We start from the raw sequence: 16,693 nt of genomic DNA, 5'->3' as shown, positions 1-16,693 counted from the left end.
GGACGCCCCTGCGCTCCTGGGTTTTTACCTGTGCTTCATTTTACTCCTATTGCTCTCTCCCCTTCTCCCCAGCACGCTGTTTGGCTCTCCCCCTCTTGCCTTTGGTTCCCCTCTTGCCCTGCTGTTAATGGACTTGCAGTTGGGTTTTTAGCAATTTTTTGGGGGGACTTAAGCATTCAGAGTCTTGTTGGTTCTTCCCATCTCCCCCACTCCCCACCAACTGAATTTCCATTTCAGCCCAACTGCTTTACACTTCAGGTTTATAGTGATGTTGGTCTCCTTTGGTGCTGCAGCTCTGGCCGTTGAGGAGTCGGGTTCCGCCTGCTATGAGCTGTGCGGGCCGCGAGTTCCTTCCCCAGGGGACCGGATTGGTAGGGACTTGCCCGTCGCATTCCTCTCACTGCTGCCTGTGTGTTCAGATGTGCAATTAGGAATGTGATTTCTGGCACCCCACCAAACAAGATATTCTTTTAGATCTCCCTCACGTCATAGCATACACCAAATCACCATTGGCATCTTTCTGGGCAGAGTTATGTCTTCCCGTGCAGAGAAATGTGTAAAGTTTACCAGCGGTGACCTGTTTGCTGCAAGGCAGAGAGTGGCAGATCCTCATGTGCCAGAAGCTGTGTGTGTTTCTGGGTTTGCAAGTGCTGCAGGAAAACCCAAAACCCCACATATATTAATGCCCGTTTCCCTAAACCCTCACGAATTCTTAAATCCAGAGGATGTTCCAAAGGCACTCTTGGGAAGTACTGGGGTACTTAGCATGAGCCTGGAGGCGAGGCCTGAGGTGAAAGGAGGTTGTCTTCTCTCAGCTCATTCCTGACAGCGTTTTTTGGGTCACTCTTCCCATGTTGAGACTGTACCGAAACAGATAGAAAGAGGAAGAGTGCAAGTCCTGCATGCTGAGTTTGGGGAAACGTGAGCTGCTCCTGCCTTCTCTCTGCACGCCTTCTCTGGGGCAGATTTTTGATTGCTGACTCCTCATCTTGTCTTCGTGCTTTCTTTTCTCCAGGCTTTGTTCCAGTTATCCCCAGAAGCTGCTGGTCCCTGTCTGGATCACCGATAAGGAGCTAGAGAACGTGGCTTCATTTAGGTCGTGGAAGAGGATCCCTGTGGTGGTGTACAGGTAAACACAAAACCAAACCAGTGCTGTCCCCCAAACCCACATCAGCTGTCCTTTTGCTCTTACTCTCGCGCAGGGCGCAGTGGAGCCAGGTTAGCGGAGCAGGCGTGCGGGGCCGTGGAGAAAGGCACGACAGCGAGAGCCGCGTCCTGGTCCTCACACTGCCCGTTTCTTTTGCCTCCCACCTGCAAACATGCCGCTCTCAGGACTCCTCCTCCTCCAGGCACGCACATTGACCTCTCTAGGCACGCAGTTGTAATGCAGGGTCTTCTCCAGAAAGGAGAAACAACATTCCAGTAGCTGTTGCTTCTTCCCTGCTTGCGGTTAGAACTGAGGATGTGGGGGACTTTTTCCTCCTGTGGGAGATGCAGCAAGAACAATGTGTCGAATTAAGGTTCTCTTTGAGTTTCCAAACTTTTTCGTAGTTTGGTACTTGCCTAGCTGCTGCTTGGAAGAGAAATCTCAGCCCAAATGAGCCAGCTGCGTGGCCCTGCTCTCAGCTGGGTGTTCAGGCCTGGGCGTACCTTTTAATACCCCAGTGCAAACCACCTCTGGTTTGACCCAGTTCTGAGAGTTTGACAGCATTTAGGTAACAGAATGAAATGTCTGCATGTGGCTGAACTCTGTTGATTCAGTAGCAGGTAAATATTCCCTGGTCAGCCTTCCGAAAAGAATCTATACGGGGGGATGTGGGAGGCTGGACAGCGAATAAAGCAGGGCTTGCCAGGGTAGGGGGGTGGTTTCTCGATAAACAGGTTTTCTGGGAGACTGAGATGTTTGAAAAACGGGAGGCTGGTGGGGTAGCTGCACCCAGCCGGTGCCCAGGTTGTAAAGTGTACGTTATGGTTTCTAGCCTTAGACTCTGTGTTAGCAATTACTGAATCCAAATATAAAAAACTTTGAAAATATCAGAGCTGCACAATGAAGGACAGCCCTGGGAAGGACAAAAGCCAGGAACCAAACCCAGTGAGTTTACACGTACCTTGACTCTACATTTTCATGTTACGTGGTTTGCTGTTAGACGTCGGCAAAACACACTGCGTTACTTCTAGAAGAACTAAATCCTACAGCAGAGTAATAGCGAGCGCTGCTTATCGTATGGAGCCTTTCCCTCTTTGTAGCCAAGTCAGCTAAGAAGTTAATTGTATTTGTGATTACTTTTGCTAAAAATGGCCTGGCGCTGGGGACTGTCCCAGTGTGCCTCCCCACCCGAGGGCAAAGCCCTGTCTTTTAGCGACTCTAACAAATTATTTTGTTCCTTGCTTTGTAATATCACTGTAATGGTACCCAGTAATTTACAAGCTGAGCTGCAAGCCTTTGCAGCCTGGGATCAGATTAGAAGATGCTGACAAGCGATGTTACAAGATGGGACAAGTGCTTGCCCAAATGTATCTTTCATTTTCATGCACTCTTTAGCTTTTGCCCTCAAGATTGAAGTCTTTTGGCCAGGACGTGAGGGCCATGGCTGCTTCTGGAGTGCCTTGCGCTGTGTGGAAGGGGAAGAAATGAAAAGCCTCACACTCAGCTCCTGCTCCTCACTCATAGCTCAGGAGAGAGTGGACAAGTGGGTCTGGGGTACCGGTGTCCCAGGGACTCTGATACCGCAGGACTGTCTGGTAGACTTCAGAGCTGTTGGAGAACAAGGCTGAATTCATGGGGTCACAGTCAGATCTGTAAAACATGACACCAAAGGTACCACATCATCAGTTTTCTTTAAAAAAAAGTATAATTTAGCTGTTAAGCAAAGCAGAAATTCAGGTCTTCATCTCCGAGTCCTCAGTGGAGATGTGCAGGAGAGATGCAGGAGCCTCCAGGCACAATTCACTTATAAAACAACGCAAAGGATGCAATTAATTATTTAGCTGACTACAGATGCAGACGGGCATTGTATGCCAGCCGCTCCCGGTTATTACTCTCTGTCTGCACAGCCACCTTCAGAAGACCTTGGGACTACGTTAGCGAGAGAGCTCCTTGCAGATGCTCAGCATCACCTTTGCCCGCATTGGTGCTGCAGTGGCTGTCAGGGAAGCAGCGAGCAAACGGTGGACATTGCTCCAGCCCCATGGCAGAGCGCTCCATCTCGGGCTTTCAGATCATGCCAGAGTGAGCCAGGAGCTTAACCTAGAGGCTCGGGAAATGAAAGCGCTTGCGTATGTGCATCTCAGTTGGGAACTTTTAGGTGACAGATCTGTAAACCCCCGTCTCAGCTCTTGTGTTTTAAGCTAAGCTGCTTGACTTTGCATTGCGGATGAGCCCTCTTATGGCCAGAAAATAACAGAGAGGGGACTTGAGAGAGATTAGTTGATGCTTTCTGGATGATTGTTATCTGTTAAATGGCATAGAATCACAGAATGGTTTTGGTGGGAAGGGACCTTAAAGCTCATCCAGTGCCACCCCCCTGCCCTGGGCAGGGACACCTCCCACCAGCCCAGGTTGCTCCCAGCCCCGTCCAACCTGGCCTTGACCACCTCCAGGGACGGGGCAGCCACGGCTTCTCGGGGCAGCCGTGTACCGAGAGTATTGGTGCTCTGGCCTTGCGCTCTGAAAGACTCTGGGAGTAAAAGCTCAACTGCTAAACTACAAAGGCACCTCATGCTTCAGCTTTGGATTCTGAAAGGGTCTGGAGTCATTAAAACGGAACTGAGGATCCTTAAAGAAGAATTTTGTCCCTGTACGTTAAAACATGATGGCACCGTCTGCCATTCCAGTTTCAAGAAAGGAGTTGGGTTTTTTTTCTCCTTTGAGGAAAACCTTCACAGAAATCCCCAGTAAGAAAAGACCTGAAATGCTTCACATGCTCGTGCTGGGGAGATTAGCAAGGGAATGCAGAGTCGAGCTACAGCTGCTCCCCTGACCTGGGAAGCTCATTGCAAGCTCAGTTGTGGTTTTGGTTAGTCCGCTGGCACCTGCTACGCTTTCTGCTTGCTGATGACTTCACGGTCATCCATGTTGATCATATTTCCTTGTGTTTATTGGCATGTCATTATGTCTCTTGAAACTGGCTACCTCGAGGCCATCCCCTGCCCAGCGTTTGTTGCAGTGCTGAGAGGTTTGTGCTGCCAAGAAGTTCTCGGAGTTTAATCTGACTCTGTGGGAACCTTTGTCGTGTTGCGTTAAGCAGGCTACCTCTGACTTCAAGTGGCCTATGCCGCCAAACTCTTTTTCTACCCTCTGCACCCCAAACCAGTGCCATCGCATCCAAACAGCCTGTTGGGAGCAGTCCCGGGTACTGCACCTGCGTTTCCCAAAAACGTGCCCAGGCACTGTCTGGGAAAGAGCTGGTTGGCACAGGCCAAAAGCTGTGGGTGTGCTAACAAACAAGCTTGGATGATCACAGGCTGGTGCTTAAGTCCACACCTTGGCTCTGTTTCATTTACTAGTATAAACAAAGCCTTTGCTGCTCTCTGTATTAACCATCCTTGAGTGATCCTGAAGACAGGAACAGATCTCCTGGGAGTGACTGCTCGGTAAGTCACCTCGCAAAACAAAACAGCAGCAGAGAGCACCCAAAGAAGCACCCCGCAGTATTTTGACTTAACCGAACAGGAATATTATTTCTCTGGAAGTCTTTGGTTTAGAGTCTTCATCGTTATTATCTATGAGATGTCATTAATGATAATACATTTTCTGCGTTTATTGAGAAGTTGCCTCAGGAGAATAAGGGGACCTTCTCTTTGAGAAGCAAAACCGTTCCTGCAAACTGCGGTAGCTGCTGGTGAGATGCTGTGAGAGGGAGTTCAAAGCCTCGAGGCGTTTTCTTGGTGTGCTGCCTTACAGCAAATAACACGAACAGGCACTGTCAGCCTCTGTGGGACAGCAGAGCCCCTCACAGGGTGGCAGCAGGAGAGAGAGAGAGACCTTCAGAGCGCTGCCAATAGCCCTCGCTGGCAGCTAAACAGCTCTTGGGTAGTGGGTCGAGGCTTGTGCTAGTGTGCTCTGGGATCTGGAGCCTTCCATCCCCTACTTTGCCACCAATGCAACTTTTTCAGAGGTGTAGACCTACAAATACTTTAAAAAAAAAAAATACACTTGGATGTGGTTTGCCAGGAGCTTTATCTACATCTTTGTTCTCGCTCCAACTCATCTTCAGAGAGGCGCTGGATGAGGGGTGGTGGGACAGGGAGGGGCAAACGCTGCTCTTGAGGAGAACCGAGGTTGGGGCTGTCCAGTTTGCTATCCTGTCTCCGAGAGGGGCCAGGCAGCAGGAGCAGCGTCGCGGGGAAGTGTAACAAGTGGGACAGGTACATGGGAGTTCTGCCCTGGCGCACCTGGAGCAGCGGTATCTTAGATTTTCTACAATGGGTATGCAGAACTTTACGTGATTTTGCTTTGCGGTCACTTGGTAGGTGTACCTTCTGTGAATTTAATGTATTTTGGAACCAGTTTATACTTCCACATCACACTGTGGCAGTGAGTCCGCTCTCTGTTATATTTGCTGCCCGAAAAATACTTCCTGTTTTTCTTAAACTCATGGCATGACCATTCCAGTGCTCGTTTGCGTTGGGGAAAAATAAGACTAATCTTCCAAACTCACTTTTTTTATATCATTCATGATCTTGTATGCTTCTCATCCATTCTTGTTCTTCTGCTGTGGTGGGGAGTTGGTTCCTACTTAAGTTGTCCCTATAGCAAAGCTCATCTACACCTCTGGTTGTCTTCACCACGCTTCTCTGGAGGTCTGAGTACTACGTTGTCCTTTTTGAGATGGATTAGTGAGAAACTTTGGTCATTTTGAAGATGCGTAAGATGTGATGCCGTAATATTTTCTGTCTTACTCTTTTCCGAATACCTGCTAGCGCATTCTTAACCTTTTTGCTCCTCTCGAGCATGGAGCTGAGGTTTTTTGACAGCTCCACAATGACTTCAAAGTCTTTGAGATTTGGCAGCTGATTTGTACCAAACTGCTTCATGTCAATGGCTGGAGTTGTGTTTTGATCATCAGTAAATACTTTTCATTTATTAATACTAAATTTCATACTCTTATTTGTATCACCCAGTATCACGAGATCCTTTGCAACTTTTTCCAGACAGCCATAGACCATAGACTCTCCCGGATAATTCTGTATCAGCAGCAACTTTGTCCCCTGATGGTCCGCTCCCTTTGCAGGCCATTTGTGAGTGACTTGGACTGGTGTGTTCATGTGAAAAATGAACACTTCGTCCTACTTCGTGCCTTCTGCCAGACGTCAGTGAGCAACAGCCAGGGTAGGGTTCACATTTTAGGGGTTGTGAATAAACACCAGCTCAGGCCTCCACCCAGAAACTCACCAGTGTGATGCTGAGTGAGCTAATCTTTCTACCTGACAAGTGATAAATGAAATGGTTTAACAACTGGTACATACTTTAAAGGAGGGGAGAAAAAAAAAAAAAAAAAAGAAAGAATGGGAGAACAGAACAGTATTAAAATAAGTAACTATTACTTTCCCAAAGTACAACCATAATTATTTGAAGTTCTCCTCTCTGGTTTAATCTATAAACATTTACATACCTATATACATAGAGTACTTTACGTAAAGGTATATTATTATCTAGAAACATATTATTGTGAATACAAATAGGTTAGGGTAATGGCTAGAACAACTGGCAGCTTCCCCCTTGCTCAGAACCCCCCTGTTGGTTTCGGGGGTAGTCGAGCCCTGGGCAGAGCCCTGGATCCTGAAGGTGATGCCCCAGGAGCTGCAGCTGACCCCGGAGCCACCACCATCCACCAGCACTGGCGGCTCCCGACAGCCCCTCCTGTGCGCTGCCCCACTGCAGTCTCGTTTCGCCGACTGTTCCAGCCCCATTAGCCCCTCCTGCGCTACTCGCAGCCATCTGCTCTTCCTCACCACTGCCATGCGGTCGCGGTCACTGCTGTCACCGCTGGTGTTATGAATAATGGTCATTTGAAACACCCTGCCCTGTTTCACCGCTGGAACGCAAGAGGAAACGCAGTAGATGAAGTGGCGAGGAGGGTTGCACGGCTGCTGGCTGTAGGTGAAGGTTGCTGGGGTGGTTCCTTGCTTCTCCCGGGGGCTTCATCGGGCTCTCGCTTCCTTTGCAGACACGTGCGCAACGGGGCGGTGATTGCGCGCTGCAGCCAGCCTGAGATCAGCTGGTGGGGCTGGCGAAACGCTGACGACGAGTATCTTGTGACGTCTATTGCCAAAGCCTGTGCCTTGAACCCCGGAGTGAAGGTGTCTGGTGGCGTGCCGCACAACGGGAGCAGCGACGGCAGCGAGGCCTGCGATGCCGACTTTGGTGAGACAGCTCGTTCCCTTCCGCTCTCTCCTAAACGTGTGAATTACTCAGCGCTTCCTACACCTAAATGCTGCTGTTGCTGCTAAAAGGGCTGTTACAATGCAAGGTTTAAACCCGGTCTCCAGATGGATCGTCTGGGCCATGTCATGCCTTGACTGTGGTCTGTGGGACGGCTCTCTGGGCTCGTACGCGGCCGGTGTTGGGTGGCACTGGAGACCTCTCGTGGGAGAGAGGGAGGTGCCGGGAGCTCAGTCCGTGTCTGTCTCTGCAGACTCGTCCCTGACTGCGTGCTCAGGCGTGGAGAACGCAGGAACTCCTCAGAAGCTGCTGATTCTTGACGCCAGGTCCTACACTGCGGCTGTGGCTAACAGAGCGAAGGGAGGCGGCTGCGAATGTGAAGGTACAGAGGGCTAAGAGCATCCCGGGACATCTTCCTCTTGGACCTGCTTTGTCGAGTGGGTCCTAGAGCGCAGTTGGGGGGCGGGTCAGCATTTTGGCACTCAGTCTCTGGGAGCACGTTCCCCTTCTCTCTCGTGGAAAGTCCGTTATTCCAGATATACTGCTGCTGATCCGCAAAGCTTTTGTAGGAAAACTGCCTACCTGGAGACCAGAAATGGTGCGGTGAGCGGACAGCTAAACAAAGTGCGTAGAGGCAGTTGCTGCAGTGGCAGCAGCTCTCTCTGAGCATTTCCGTCTCTGTTGTGTTCAGAGTATTACCCCAACTGTGAAGTCGTGTTCATGGGCATGGCCAACATCCACTCCATCCGCAACAGTTTCCAGTACCTGCGTGCTGTCTGCAGTCAAGTGCCAGACCCCAGCAAGTAAGTGACTGTTCTCTAGATGAGTTTGACGCTGTATCTGTTGATGTCCTGGGTTGGTTTTTTTTCCTCCCTCTTCCTTTTTCTCTATCCCAGGTTTCTACCTCAGAAAATGGAGGGATAGGAAAGTGCTTGCATGCTGCTTGTATTGATCCCTGGTAATCCCGAAGGGACTGCAGCACTGCCTCAGTGTCACTTGGCTCCGTGCGTTCTCTGAGGGTTTCTAAAATGTAGCCGGATCTGGGAAAAATTGAAATTAGGGGTTGCATTCTTTGCACTTATTCCCAGGCTGGCTGGCTCCTCTTGAATATGTTTTAGAAAAGACTTATTTCCATTGAGGACTCCAAAAAGGCTTAGGTTACAATATATCTTTTCTTCTTTTATTTTTTTTCCTCTCACTGGAGAGCTAAGCAACCTTTTTTTTTTCTTTTTACGCACCTTCTAGCTGGCTTTCAGCCCTGGAGAGCACCAAGTGGCTGCAGCACCTTTCTGTCATGCTGAAGGCAGCAGTGCTGGTCTCCAGCGCGGTTGACAGAGAAGGGCGCCCAGTGCTGGTTCACTGCTCAGACGGCTGGGACAGGACTCCGCAGATTGTGGCGCTGGCAAAGATTCTTCTGGACCCTTACTACAGGACCATGGAGGTATGAGTTGTGCTGTGCTGTTAGTTCGTGTCTGTTAAAAGGCAGCTTTTGGCTCGGAGTCTCTGGAGAAAGGAGCAGAAGTGCATTTGTGGCGTTTCAGAGCTGCTGTTGTGGGTGTTGGGTTTTTCCGCGTTCTCTTCCTGCCTGTTTTTGGTGAAGTACTGTGGTAAATAACCTCTTCTGTTCAAGGTTCAGCTGCTTCCTTATTCTTAACTGTGCGTATTCTCCAAGCTGTTTTTGTCTAGAAATAACTGCTATTTGTGTTTGGAAGCCTCTGACGTTCAGGTGGCTCTGCTCCCAAACCGAGCACCGGTGCAGCCTCCTTCCCTGCCCTTCAGGAGCCCCAAGTTTGCCTGGCGCTGCTGGCAGACATGGCTTGCCTTGTCCTGCTACGTGCCTGCAGCAAAGTGTCTGCAGTTAGGTTTTCTTCTTCTGTTCACAGGGTTTCCAGGTGCTCGTTGAATCAGATTGGCTGGATTTCGGTCACAAGTTTGGCGATCGCTGTGGTCATCAGGAGAAGGTGGAAGATCAGAACGAGCAGTGCCCAGTTTTCCTCCAGTGGCTGGATGCTGTTCATCAGCTTCTGAAGCAATTTCCTTGCCTCTTTGAATTTAACGAAGCTTTTTTGGTAAGAAATATGCACGCAAACGTCTCTTTGTCCTTTGCCAGATGTGAGCAGAGGCAGAAGGAAGGCTGTGATATTTTACACTGTTTTACAGTTATTTCAACTACAACAGTGTTGTAGTTGAAAGAAAACAAAAACTGAATTCTTTAAAAATGGGGAAGTGTCTGGGTAGAGCTTGGGCTCTCCGCTGGCATTCCTGACATACATTCGCTGTGTGGGTCCAGCCCTGCCCTTCAGTTGCGGTGTTTTGACTGGTTCTGTGTGTGTGATGCTTTTGCCGGCCTCTGTTTGGCTGCCTGCAGTTTCCTCCTCCTCCCAGCGGGTACTGCAGGCTCGCAGTACCTACCAGATTGCACAGTGATGAAGCGTTTATGTTCTCTGGTTTCTTTGAATCGCTTCTTCTCTCGGTCCCTTTCTAGCCCAGCGAATTCAGATACCATCAGCAGTACTGTTTTGATTAAAAACCTGATTTCCGTATCTCAGAGCAATATCAATTGGAAACATTAAAAAAAAAAAATTAGGGAAACAATAGGTTTTAATCTCTGTCTCATCAAATAATACAGGTTAGGGTTATAGAAGGATGGGTGTGGTATCAGCTGACTGTTGCTATCGCTGTGATTCCTGTAGCTGTCCCCTCTCTGTCCCGCCCCGTGTGGCAGACAGGGCAGCAGTAGGGTCACAGGTTGGGTAGGAAGTGTGTGAGCCATCCCAGAGGAGCAGAAGACGTTTCCCCTGTAGACACAAGACCCCATTTCCCAATGGCCCTGACAATTGTTGCCCCTCTGACGGTGCAGGTGAAGCTGGTGCAGCACACGTATTCCTGCCTGTATGGCACCTTCCTCGGGAACAGCCCCTGCGAGCGAGAGATGCACAACATCTACAAGCGTACCTGCTCCGTGTGGTCCCTCCTGCGGGCTGGCAATAAGAACTTCCACAATCTTCTCTATATGCCAGGGTCTGAGCAGGTCAGTAGAGCTCCTGGCCCAGCTCTCCGGGCTCTCCGCCTGCTGGGCACCAGGGCCTGTGTGGGGAGAGGTTGGAAGGGTTTCCCTTTGTGTTCATCTCTGATCGTAACTGGTTGTTGCAGGTGCTGCATCCAGTGTGCCATGTGCGAGCGCTGCACGTCTGGACAGCAGTGTATCTCCCTGCTTCCTCGCCGCATCCTCTGGGACAGGATGATATGGACATTTACCTGCCCCCTGGATCTCAGAGCCAGGAGTTCAGTGGCAGATGTTTGGACAGGTAAGAGCCTAGATCCCCTGTCCCAGGTTGCCTCCTACCTACAGGCCTTTCTTCCCTCCTTGCTCATTGTAGTTCCTCTGTTCTCACCTTTCCTGTGGAGAACAAGAGCTCTGTAGCATTGTGGCAGCCACTTGGAGAAGAATGTGTACAGCTCCCTGCTGCACCTAGAATCATAGAATCGCTGAGGTTGGAAGGGACCTTTAAGATCATCAAGTCCAACCATTAACCTACCCTGACACAACCACTTCTAAACCGTGTCCCTCAGTACCACATCTACCCTTTTTTTTTTAACCACCTCTAGGGATGGCGAATCCACCCCCTCCCTGGGCAGCCTCTTCCAATGTTTCGTAACCCTTTCAGTGAAAAAATGTTTACTAATATCCAATCTAAACCTCCCTTGACATAACTTGAACCCATTTCCTCTCGTCCTATCACTTGTCACCAGGGAGAAGAGGTCAGCCCCCACCTCTCTTCAACCTCCTTTCAGGTAGTTGTAGAGAGCGATAAGGTCTCGCCTCAGCCTCCTCTTCTCCAGGCTGAACAACCCCAGTTCCCTCAGTCGTTCCTCATCAGACGTGTCCTCCAGACCCCTCACCAGCTTGGTAGCCCTTCTCTGGACACGCTCCAACACCTCAATGTCCTCCTTGTAGTGAGTGACCCAAAACTGAATACAGTACTCGAGGTGGGGCCTCACCAGTGCCGAGTACAGGGGGATGATCGCTTCCCTAGTCCGGCTCACCACACTATTCCTAGAAGGGCAGTCTGCGCAGGCCACGCTACAGTGCTGTGCATTGCAGCTCACGCTGCTGCGCCACCCCTCCCCACCCACCCCATAATCTGCAATTAAGAACATTTCCCTTCCCTCATTTCAGTTTCAACTGGGATTTGAAGAAAGTTTTGGGAGTTTGTTTTGCGATTTGTTTGCTTTTGGGTTCAGATTACCAAAGACAAGATCTATGGATGACCTGCTCTCAGCCTGCGACTCCAGCAGCCCGCTGACCCGCACCTCTAGCGATCCCAACCTGAACAACCACTGTCAGGATGTCCGGGTGGGCCTGGAAGCCCGGCACGCCACCGCTGAGGGAGCCGAGCTGCACTTGGGCGAAGGCAGCGCGGTGGCTGCGGGAGAGACACGGCAGGTGGAGGAGCAAGAGGAGAACGCTCCCTTGCAAGCCGACGGCGCTTGTAGCGGCCGTGCTGAGCACGAAGAGCATAGCAAGCAACTGAGCAGCTGGGCTTCTGTGCCAGCGGGCAGTGCCTCTCTGGAGGCAGAGAAGGGAAACGGAACACACACGGAGGAACTGGATGGCACGTGTCCAGCTCCAAATCCTTCTGGACAGGAAAATGTTGACAGGATTTCCACCAGTTCTGGAAAGCAGTTAGAAACTGGTCCCCAGGAACCTTTGAAGGCCGCTGGCATGGTGTCCAATGGAGGAGGCTGCCCCAAGAGGAACACCACCTGCCAAGACATTCCCAGCCCAGAATCCCTGGCACCAAGCGCCCCTTGCCAGGACATCCCAGGCCCTGCCCCGGGCATCCCCTGCCCAGATGAAGACAACGGCAAAGACGATGCTGGAAGGAGTATGCCCTGTGAGGAACCTGGTCGGCTGGGGAGAATCCCGCTGGAGCAATGGCGCAAGCCCATTTCCCAGAGCCAAAGCAGCGAGTTCTCCTTCCTGGGGTCCAACTGGGACAGTTTTCAAGGAATGGTGACATCGCTCCCCAATGGGGAACCTGTGCCCAGACACCTCCTCTCCTATGGCTGCTGCAGCAAGAGGTTGAGCGGCAAACCGCTGCGGGCGCCGGGCCTGTGCCTCAGCGGCCAGTGGTCTGCAAGAGAAGGTGTGAAACCCTCGGTCTGCTCTGGCCACGTCGGCACGCATTTTGCAGGCCCCGTAGGGAAGCCCAGCCGTTCGTGGCTACCCTGCCACCTGAAACAAGTGTCTGGTCCCAAGCACGTGCCGCCAAAATGTCCATCTCCTGTGCCTCCTCTCTACCTGGACGATGACGGGCTCCCCTTCCCCACGGACGTGATCCAGCACAGGCTGCGGCAGATCGAGGCCAGCTACAAGCAGGAGGTGGAGCAGCTGCGCAGGCAGGTGCGAGAGCTGCAGCTGCGCCTGGACATCCGCCACTTCTGCGCCCCTCCGGCCGAGCCGCCGATGGACTACGAGGATGACTTTGTAAGTAACCGCCTTTAACGCGCCGACTCCGGCAGTGCAGTGGTCCCTGCGCCCCCCTCCCATCACACCTCTCGCTCTCTTACCTTTGGAGTGGGCGGTTAAGATCGTTCCTGTGTTTCCTCAGCGCTGTTCCCCTCCTGTCCATGTGCTGTGTCCTCATGCCACCCAGATGTCCCTGCTTCTTGAGGGCTGAGCAATGGCTCCTTCACGGTCTTGAGTGCTTTACCTCCTTGCATGGGGAGCTGTGGAGCCACCCATGTGCCCCTCACAAGCACCGAGTGTGGCCAGAGCAGGGAAATGCCCTTGACCCTGCGATTGATACTGCCGAGGGGATCTGTGACTTCGTCTTGTTTTTGCAGACATGTTTGAAGGAATCGGATGGCAGCGACACTGAGGATTTCTGTTCTGATCATAGTGAAGACTGTTTGTCGGAAGCGAGCTGGGAGCCCGTTGATAAGAAGGAGACTGAGGTACGTGCCCTGTTACGGCAGCTGTAATGCAGCAGGAGGGGATGTTTCTTTGCAGCTGACTTTGATGGTTACGGCAGCAGAGAGTGGGCTGGAAACTGTCCTTTAACACATCCTCTGCTGCTGCTGTGTCCAGTAGAAGGGGATCTGTGGGGTGGGCTCGTTCTGAGCCTCCTGTGGTCCAAAGCCACATCTCAACCTGTGCTGGGGTCCTGAGACCCGGTCGTTGTGGTGTTACGAACTTAAAGCTGATGAGGACTGGTGTCTGCCCTAGGTCACGCGGTGGGTTCCGGACCACATGGCCTCCCATTGTTTTAACTGCGATTGTGAATTCTGGCTGGCCAAACGGAGGCATCACTGCAGGTAAACAATATTATCGCTGTAGTTCCACTCTTCTTCTCAGCCTGTTTCTCGCAAACCTCACAAAATGCCTGGCTGCGATGTCTGTTCCTTCCAGCTCCCAGGGGAAAGTTTTAGGTCTTTTCTTTATTTGCCAGGCCTCGTAAATTCCCTGCGGATTCCCATTCCACATTGTTCTTGTTTCTATTTTTCCAAGGCCTTTGCGCTTTCTCCTTGGTAGTAATGCCTATTAGTCCCTTCGTAGTGGTAGGCAGTTAGCTGGCACTGGAGACTCCACTGTAGACTTTAAGAAACAAGTTGACAAGTCGTAAGTAAGGCTGGAGCTTCACCCCTGAGCTGGGTCCTTTGCGCTGGCTGAAGTTTTGCTGTGGAGTTCCCAGCTCTCTTCTCACTGGTTTTCTTGCTCCTTGACAGGAATTGTGGGAACGTGTTTTGCGCTGGTTGCTGCCACCTGAAGTTGCCCATCCCTGATCAGCAGTTGTACGACCCTGTCCTCGTTTGTAACTCCTGTTATGACCACATCCAAGTGTCTCGTGCCAGGGAGCTCATGAGCCAACATCTGAAGAAACCCATCGCCACAGCTTCCAGCTGAACGCCAGACAAGGGACCTGTCTAAGCCCAGCCTTTTCTCTCGTGGGTTTGAAGGGTGACTCTGCCTCCACTGTAACTGTGAAGGCCGTTGGTGCAACACTTGAACACCAAGCTTGAATGCGCTGTCTTCAGCAGTCTTACTGTCAGTCTGGAGCAGAGGAGCTCAGATTAGAGAATGGTGTGTGTCCCCACTCTGGTACCGGTGGGCCCGTACATTGTAGTCTGACGACCTAGGGCTAAAGAGGGGATTGCAACCTCTTTCTTTTGTGGGCTGGAAAGCAATGTTTTCACAGATGTTGCCTGTGCAAAGTACCCCCAAAGCAATAGAAAGGCATGTTTAGAACCAACTCCCCCTTCGAAGGCAGGCCGCTGTATGAGAGGGAAGAGGGCAGACTCCAGGTGGTACCGCGTGCTTTGGGAGGGCCTCAGCCTGGAGCAGTTCTGTAGATTCTCTTTCCATGAGTGTGACTTGCGATCAGCTTGGTGAACAAGACTCATTAGCCATCACTAATCGATTTTTCTCTTAAGCGTTGAAGAGAAATTCATTCTGGCTGAAAACGGGCCGAGCAGATTTTGCCCGTTTTCACGCTCCGCTAGGATTGGTGAACGCACTTGACTTTGCCCCTGCCCCCCATCACTGCGGGGAGACGGGAGATCGGCTTTTTCACTTCTGCTCTGCCCGTTTGCTTTGTCTGCGGTAGTGTCACAGCCTGGTGCTAACACAGGAATGGCACCCTGATCCTCTCCTGGCATGGAAACAGAACTCGTGTTCCTGTGTTGCTCCTCCTCCCCCTTTCTGCCCTCAGCTCTCCACTTCCTACTGCTCTTTATCCTGAAAACTTGATACCTTGAGGGTATAGGCCATAATGTGTTGTTTTACCTCCTGGAATGTGCTGTCTGGTGTATGTGAGGGTTTCAGTCCAAATGCTGCTATATATTTCTGTGCACTTAATGTAACCCGAAGAAGGGAGAATGAAGCATCGATACCAAAACGGGGGTGGGGAAGGACACTGGCTGACATAGACACTATGGTCTGTGCTTTTCACTTTAGGATGTATACCCAAGCTACAGCGATAAACGTGACCTGTTCAGTGGTGGAAACAATCTCTCTGACTTGCCCCAGTGCCACCTAAAATGCCTCTCAAATTTGACTTCTTTTTTTGTCTCCCGTACAGTGGTCAAAGTTCAGAGTTGCCAACTTGTAATTGCCTCTCTACTTCTTTAAAGTAGAGAAGAGGAATCCCAACTCATTCTGAGGAGAAGGAACTGGATTTAGAAAGAAAGAAAGAAAGGCTTAGAAAGAAAGTGGGTTTCAGGTGGGCTTTTAATCCCTAGATCCCTCGGGGAAGATCCATCCTGCCTCCTTTCTATGAAATCTGCAGATATTAATGAGGAAGAATAGTTTGAAAGTGGGGCATTTCTTTGCAGAAATGCAGGTTTTCTTTCCAGCTAAATGAAAATGTCTGAGATATTCTGCGCCTCATGAGCTGAGAGTTCGTACGTGGGGGGTGGGTGGGCGAGGAGGAGGACCTGTGAGGATATTTGGTCTACTGACAAGGCAAAGTACTCTATACTGTTGTGATCTCCCAGATTTTTTGCTAATGGTTTGTCATCTCCGTCGAAGGGAATGGAACAGTGACCCTTTCCTGCACTTTGATATGTCAGCCTCTGGTTTTGTAAATCCCAATAGCGCAAGCAAAGCTAGTGTCATCGGAAGACCCTGTACTTACTTGGACTCTGCTTCTTTTCCATACTGGGAACAACCAATACGGCTTTGGGAAGAGAAGGCACCTTGCTTCAGATTCTCCCCTGCCTTGTACCTTGCAGTCGTTGCCAGACATGGAAGAGTGACCGTTGGGCTGGCAGAAGAAACTGGATCTGCTCCTGTTTTGCACATGTTGGAATGACTGCAAGCAATAAGGAAGCCAGAAACTAGGTACTCCTGGCCCTTCCGTTCAGGCCACTAGTCCAAACTGCTTTTAGCTCTTGTGAGTTTCAGCGTCACAATGTGCTGGCCAAAAACTCTAAAATCAGTTCGATAGCATTGTGACAAACAAAATGTGCTGTACAACTCAATACAGTCGAAATAAAATCTCTATATTAGTGCTGCTGTGTTGGGACCCATTCTTTCACTTGTGGTGAATTCTTCTTGCACAACATTGCCCAGGCTGCTGTGACTTGCTGCCTTTCTCCATTGCTTAAGGTATGTTAGGAATTTAATATCCCTTCTCACAAATGAGAATCAAGGGTAAGACACACCTCCGAGGCGCTCTGCTCTCTTCCAAACAAACCTGCAGCTGCCCGGGGCTCCAGCCCCTTCCAGCCTCTCCCACAAGGACACGGAGAGGAATTTTTCTTTTCCAAAGAAGAACTGTTGGGCAGGATTCACTGGCTCTTCAC

The 16,693-nt window shown here is 50.8% G+C and overlaps 1 protein-coding gene across 1 annotated transcript in view; it reads left to right on the top strand.

Moving 5' to 3' along the window:
- Positions 1-16,391, top strand: part of MTMR4 (myotubularin related protein 4) — a 29,648-nt gene extending 13,257 nt beyond the window's left edge. The window contains exons 7-18 of the mRNA XM_082493072.1: positions 1,016-1,129; positions 7,170-7,366; positions 7,638-7,766; positions 8,076-8,187; positions 8,630-8,825; positions 9,268-9,453; positions 10,245-10,415; positions 10,538-10,692; positions 11,630-12,875; positions 13,235-13,345; positions 13,617-13,705; positions 14,117-16,391. Coding sequence (XP_082349198.1) covers positions 1,016-1,129; positions 7,170-7,366; positions 7,638-7,766; positions 8,076-8,187; positions 8,630-8,825; positions 9,268-9,453; positions 10,245-10,415; positions 10,538-10,692; positions 11,630-12,875; positions 13,235-13,345; positions 13,617-13,705; positions 14,117-14,294 — 2,884 coding nt within the window. The 3' untranslated portion in view covers positions 14,295-16,391. The remainder of the gene's footprint in view (positions 1-1,015; positions 1,130-7,169; positions 7,367-7,637; positions 7,767-8,075; positions 8,188-8,629; positions 8,826-9,267; positions 9,454-10,244; positions 10,416-10,537; positions 10,693-11,629; positions 12,876-13,234; positions 13,346-13,616; positions 13,706-14,116) is intronic.
- The last annotated feature ends 302 nt before the right edge of the window (positions 16,392-16,693 follow it).

This window comes from Vanellus vanellus (genome assembly GCF_965231255.1).
Source record: "Vanellus vanellus genome assembly, chromosome: 19".
Classification (NCBI taxonomy): domain Eukaryota; kingdom Metazoa; phylum Chordata; class Aves; order Charadriiformes; family Charadriidae; genus Vanellus; species Vanellus vanellus.
The sequence above is the reverse complement of the archived record's forward strand: the minus strand, read 5'-3'. Positions and strand labels throughout refer to the sequence as shown.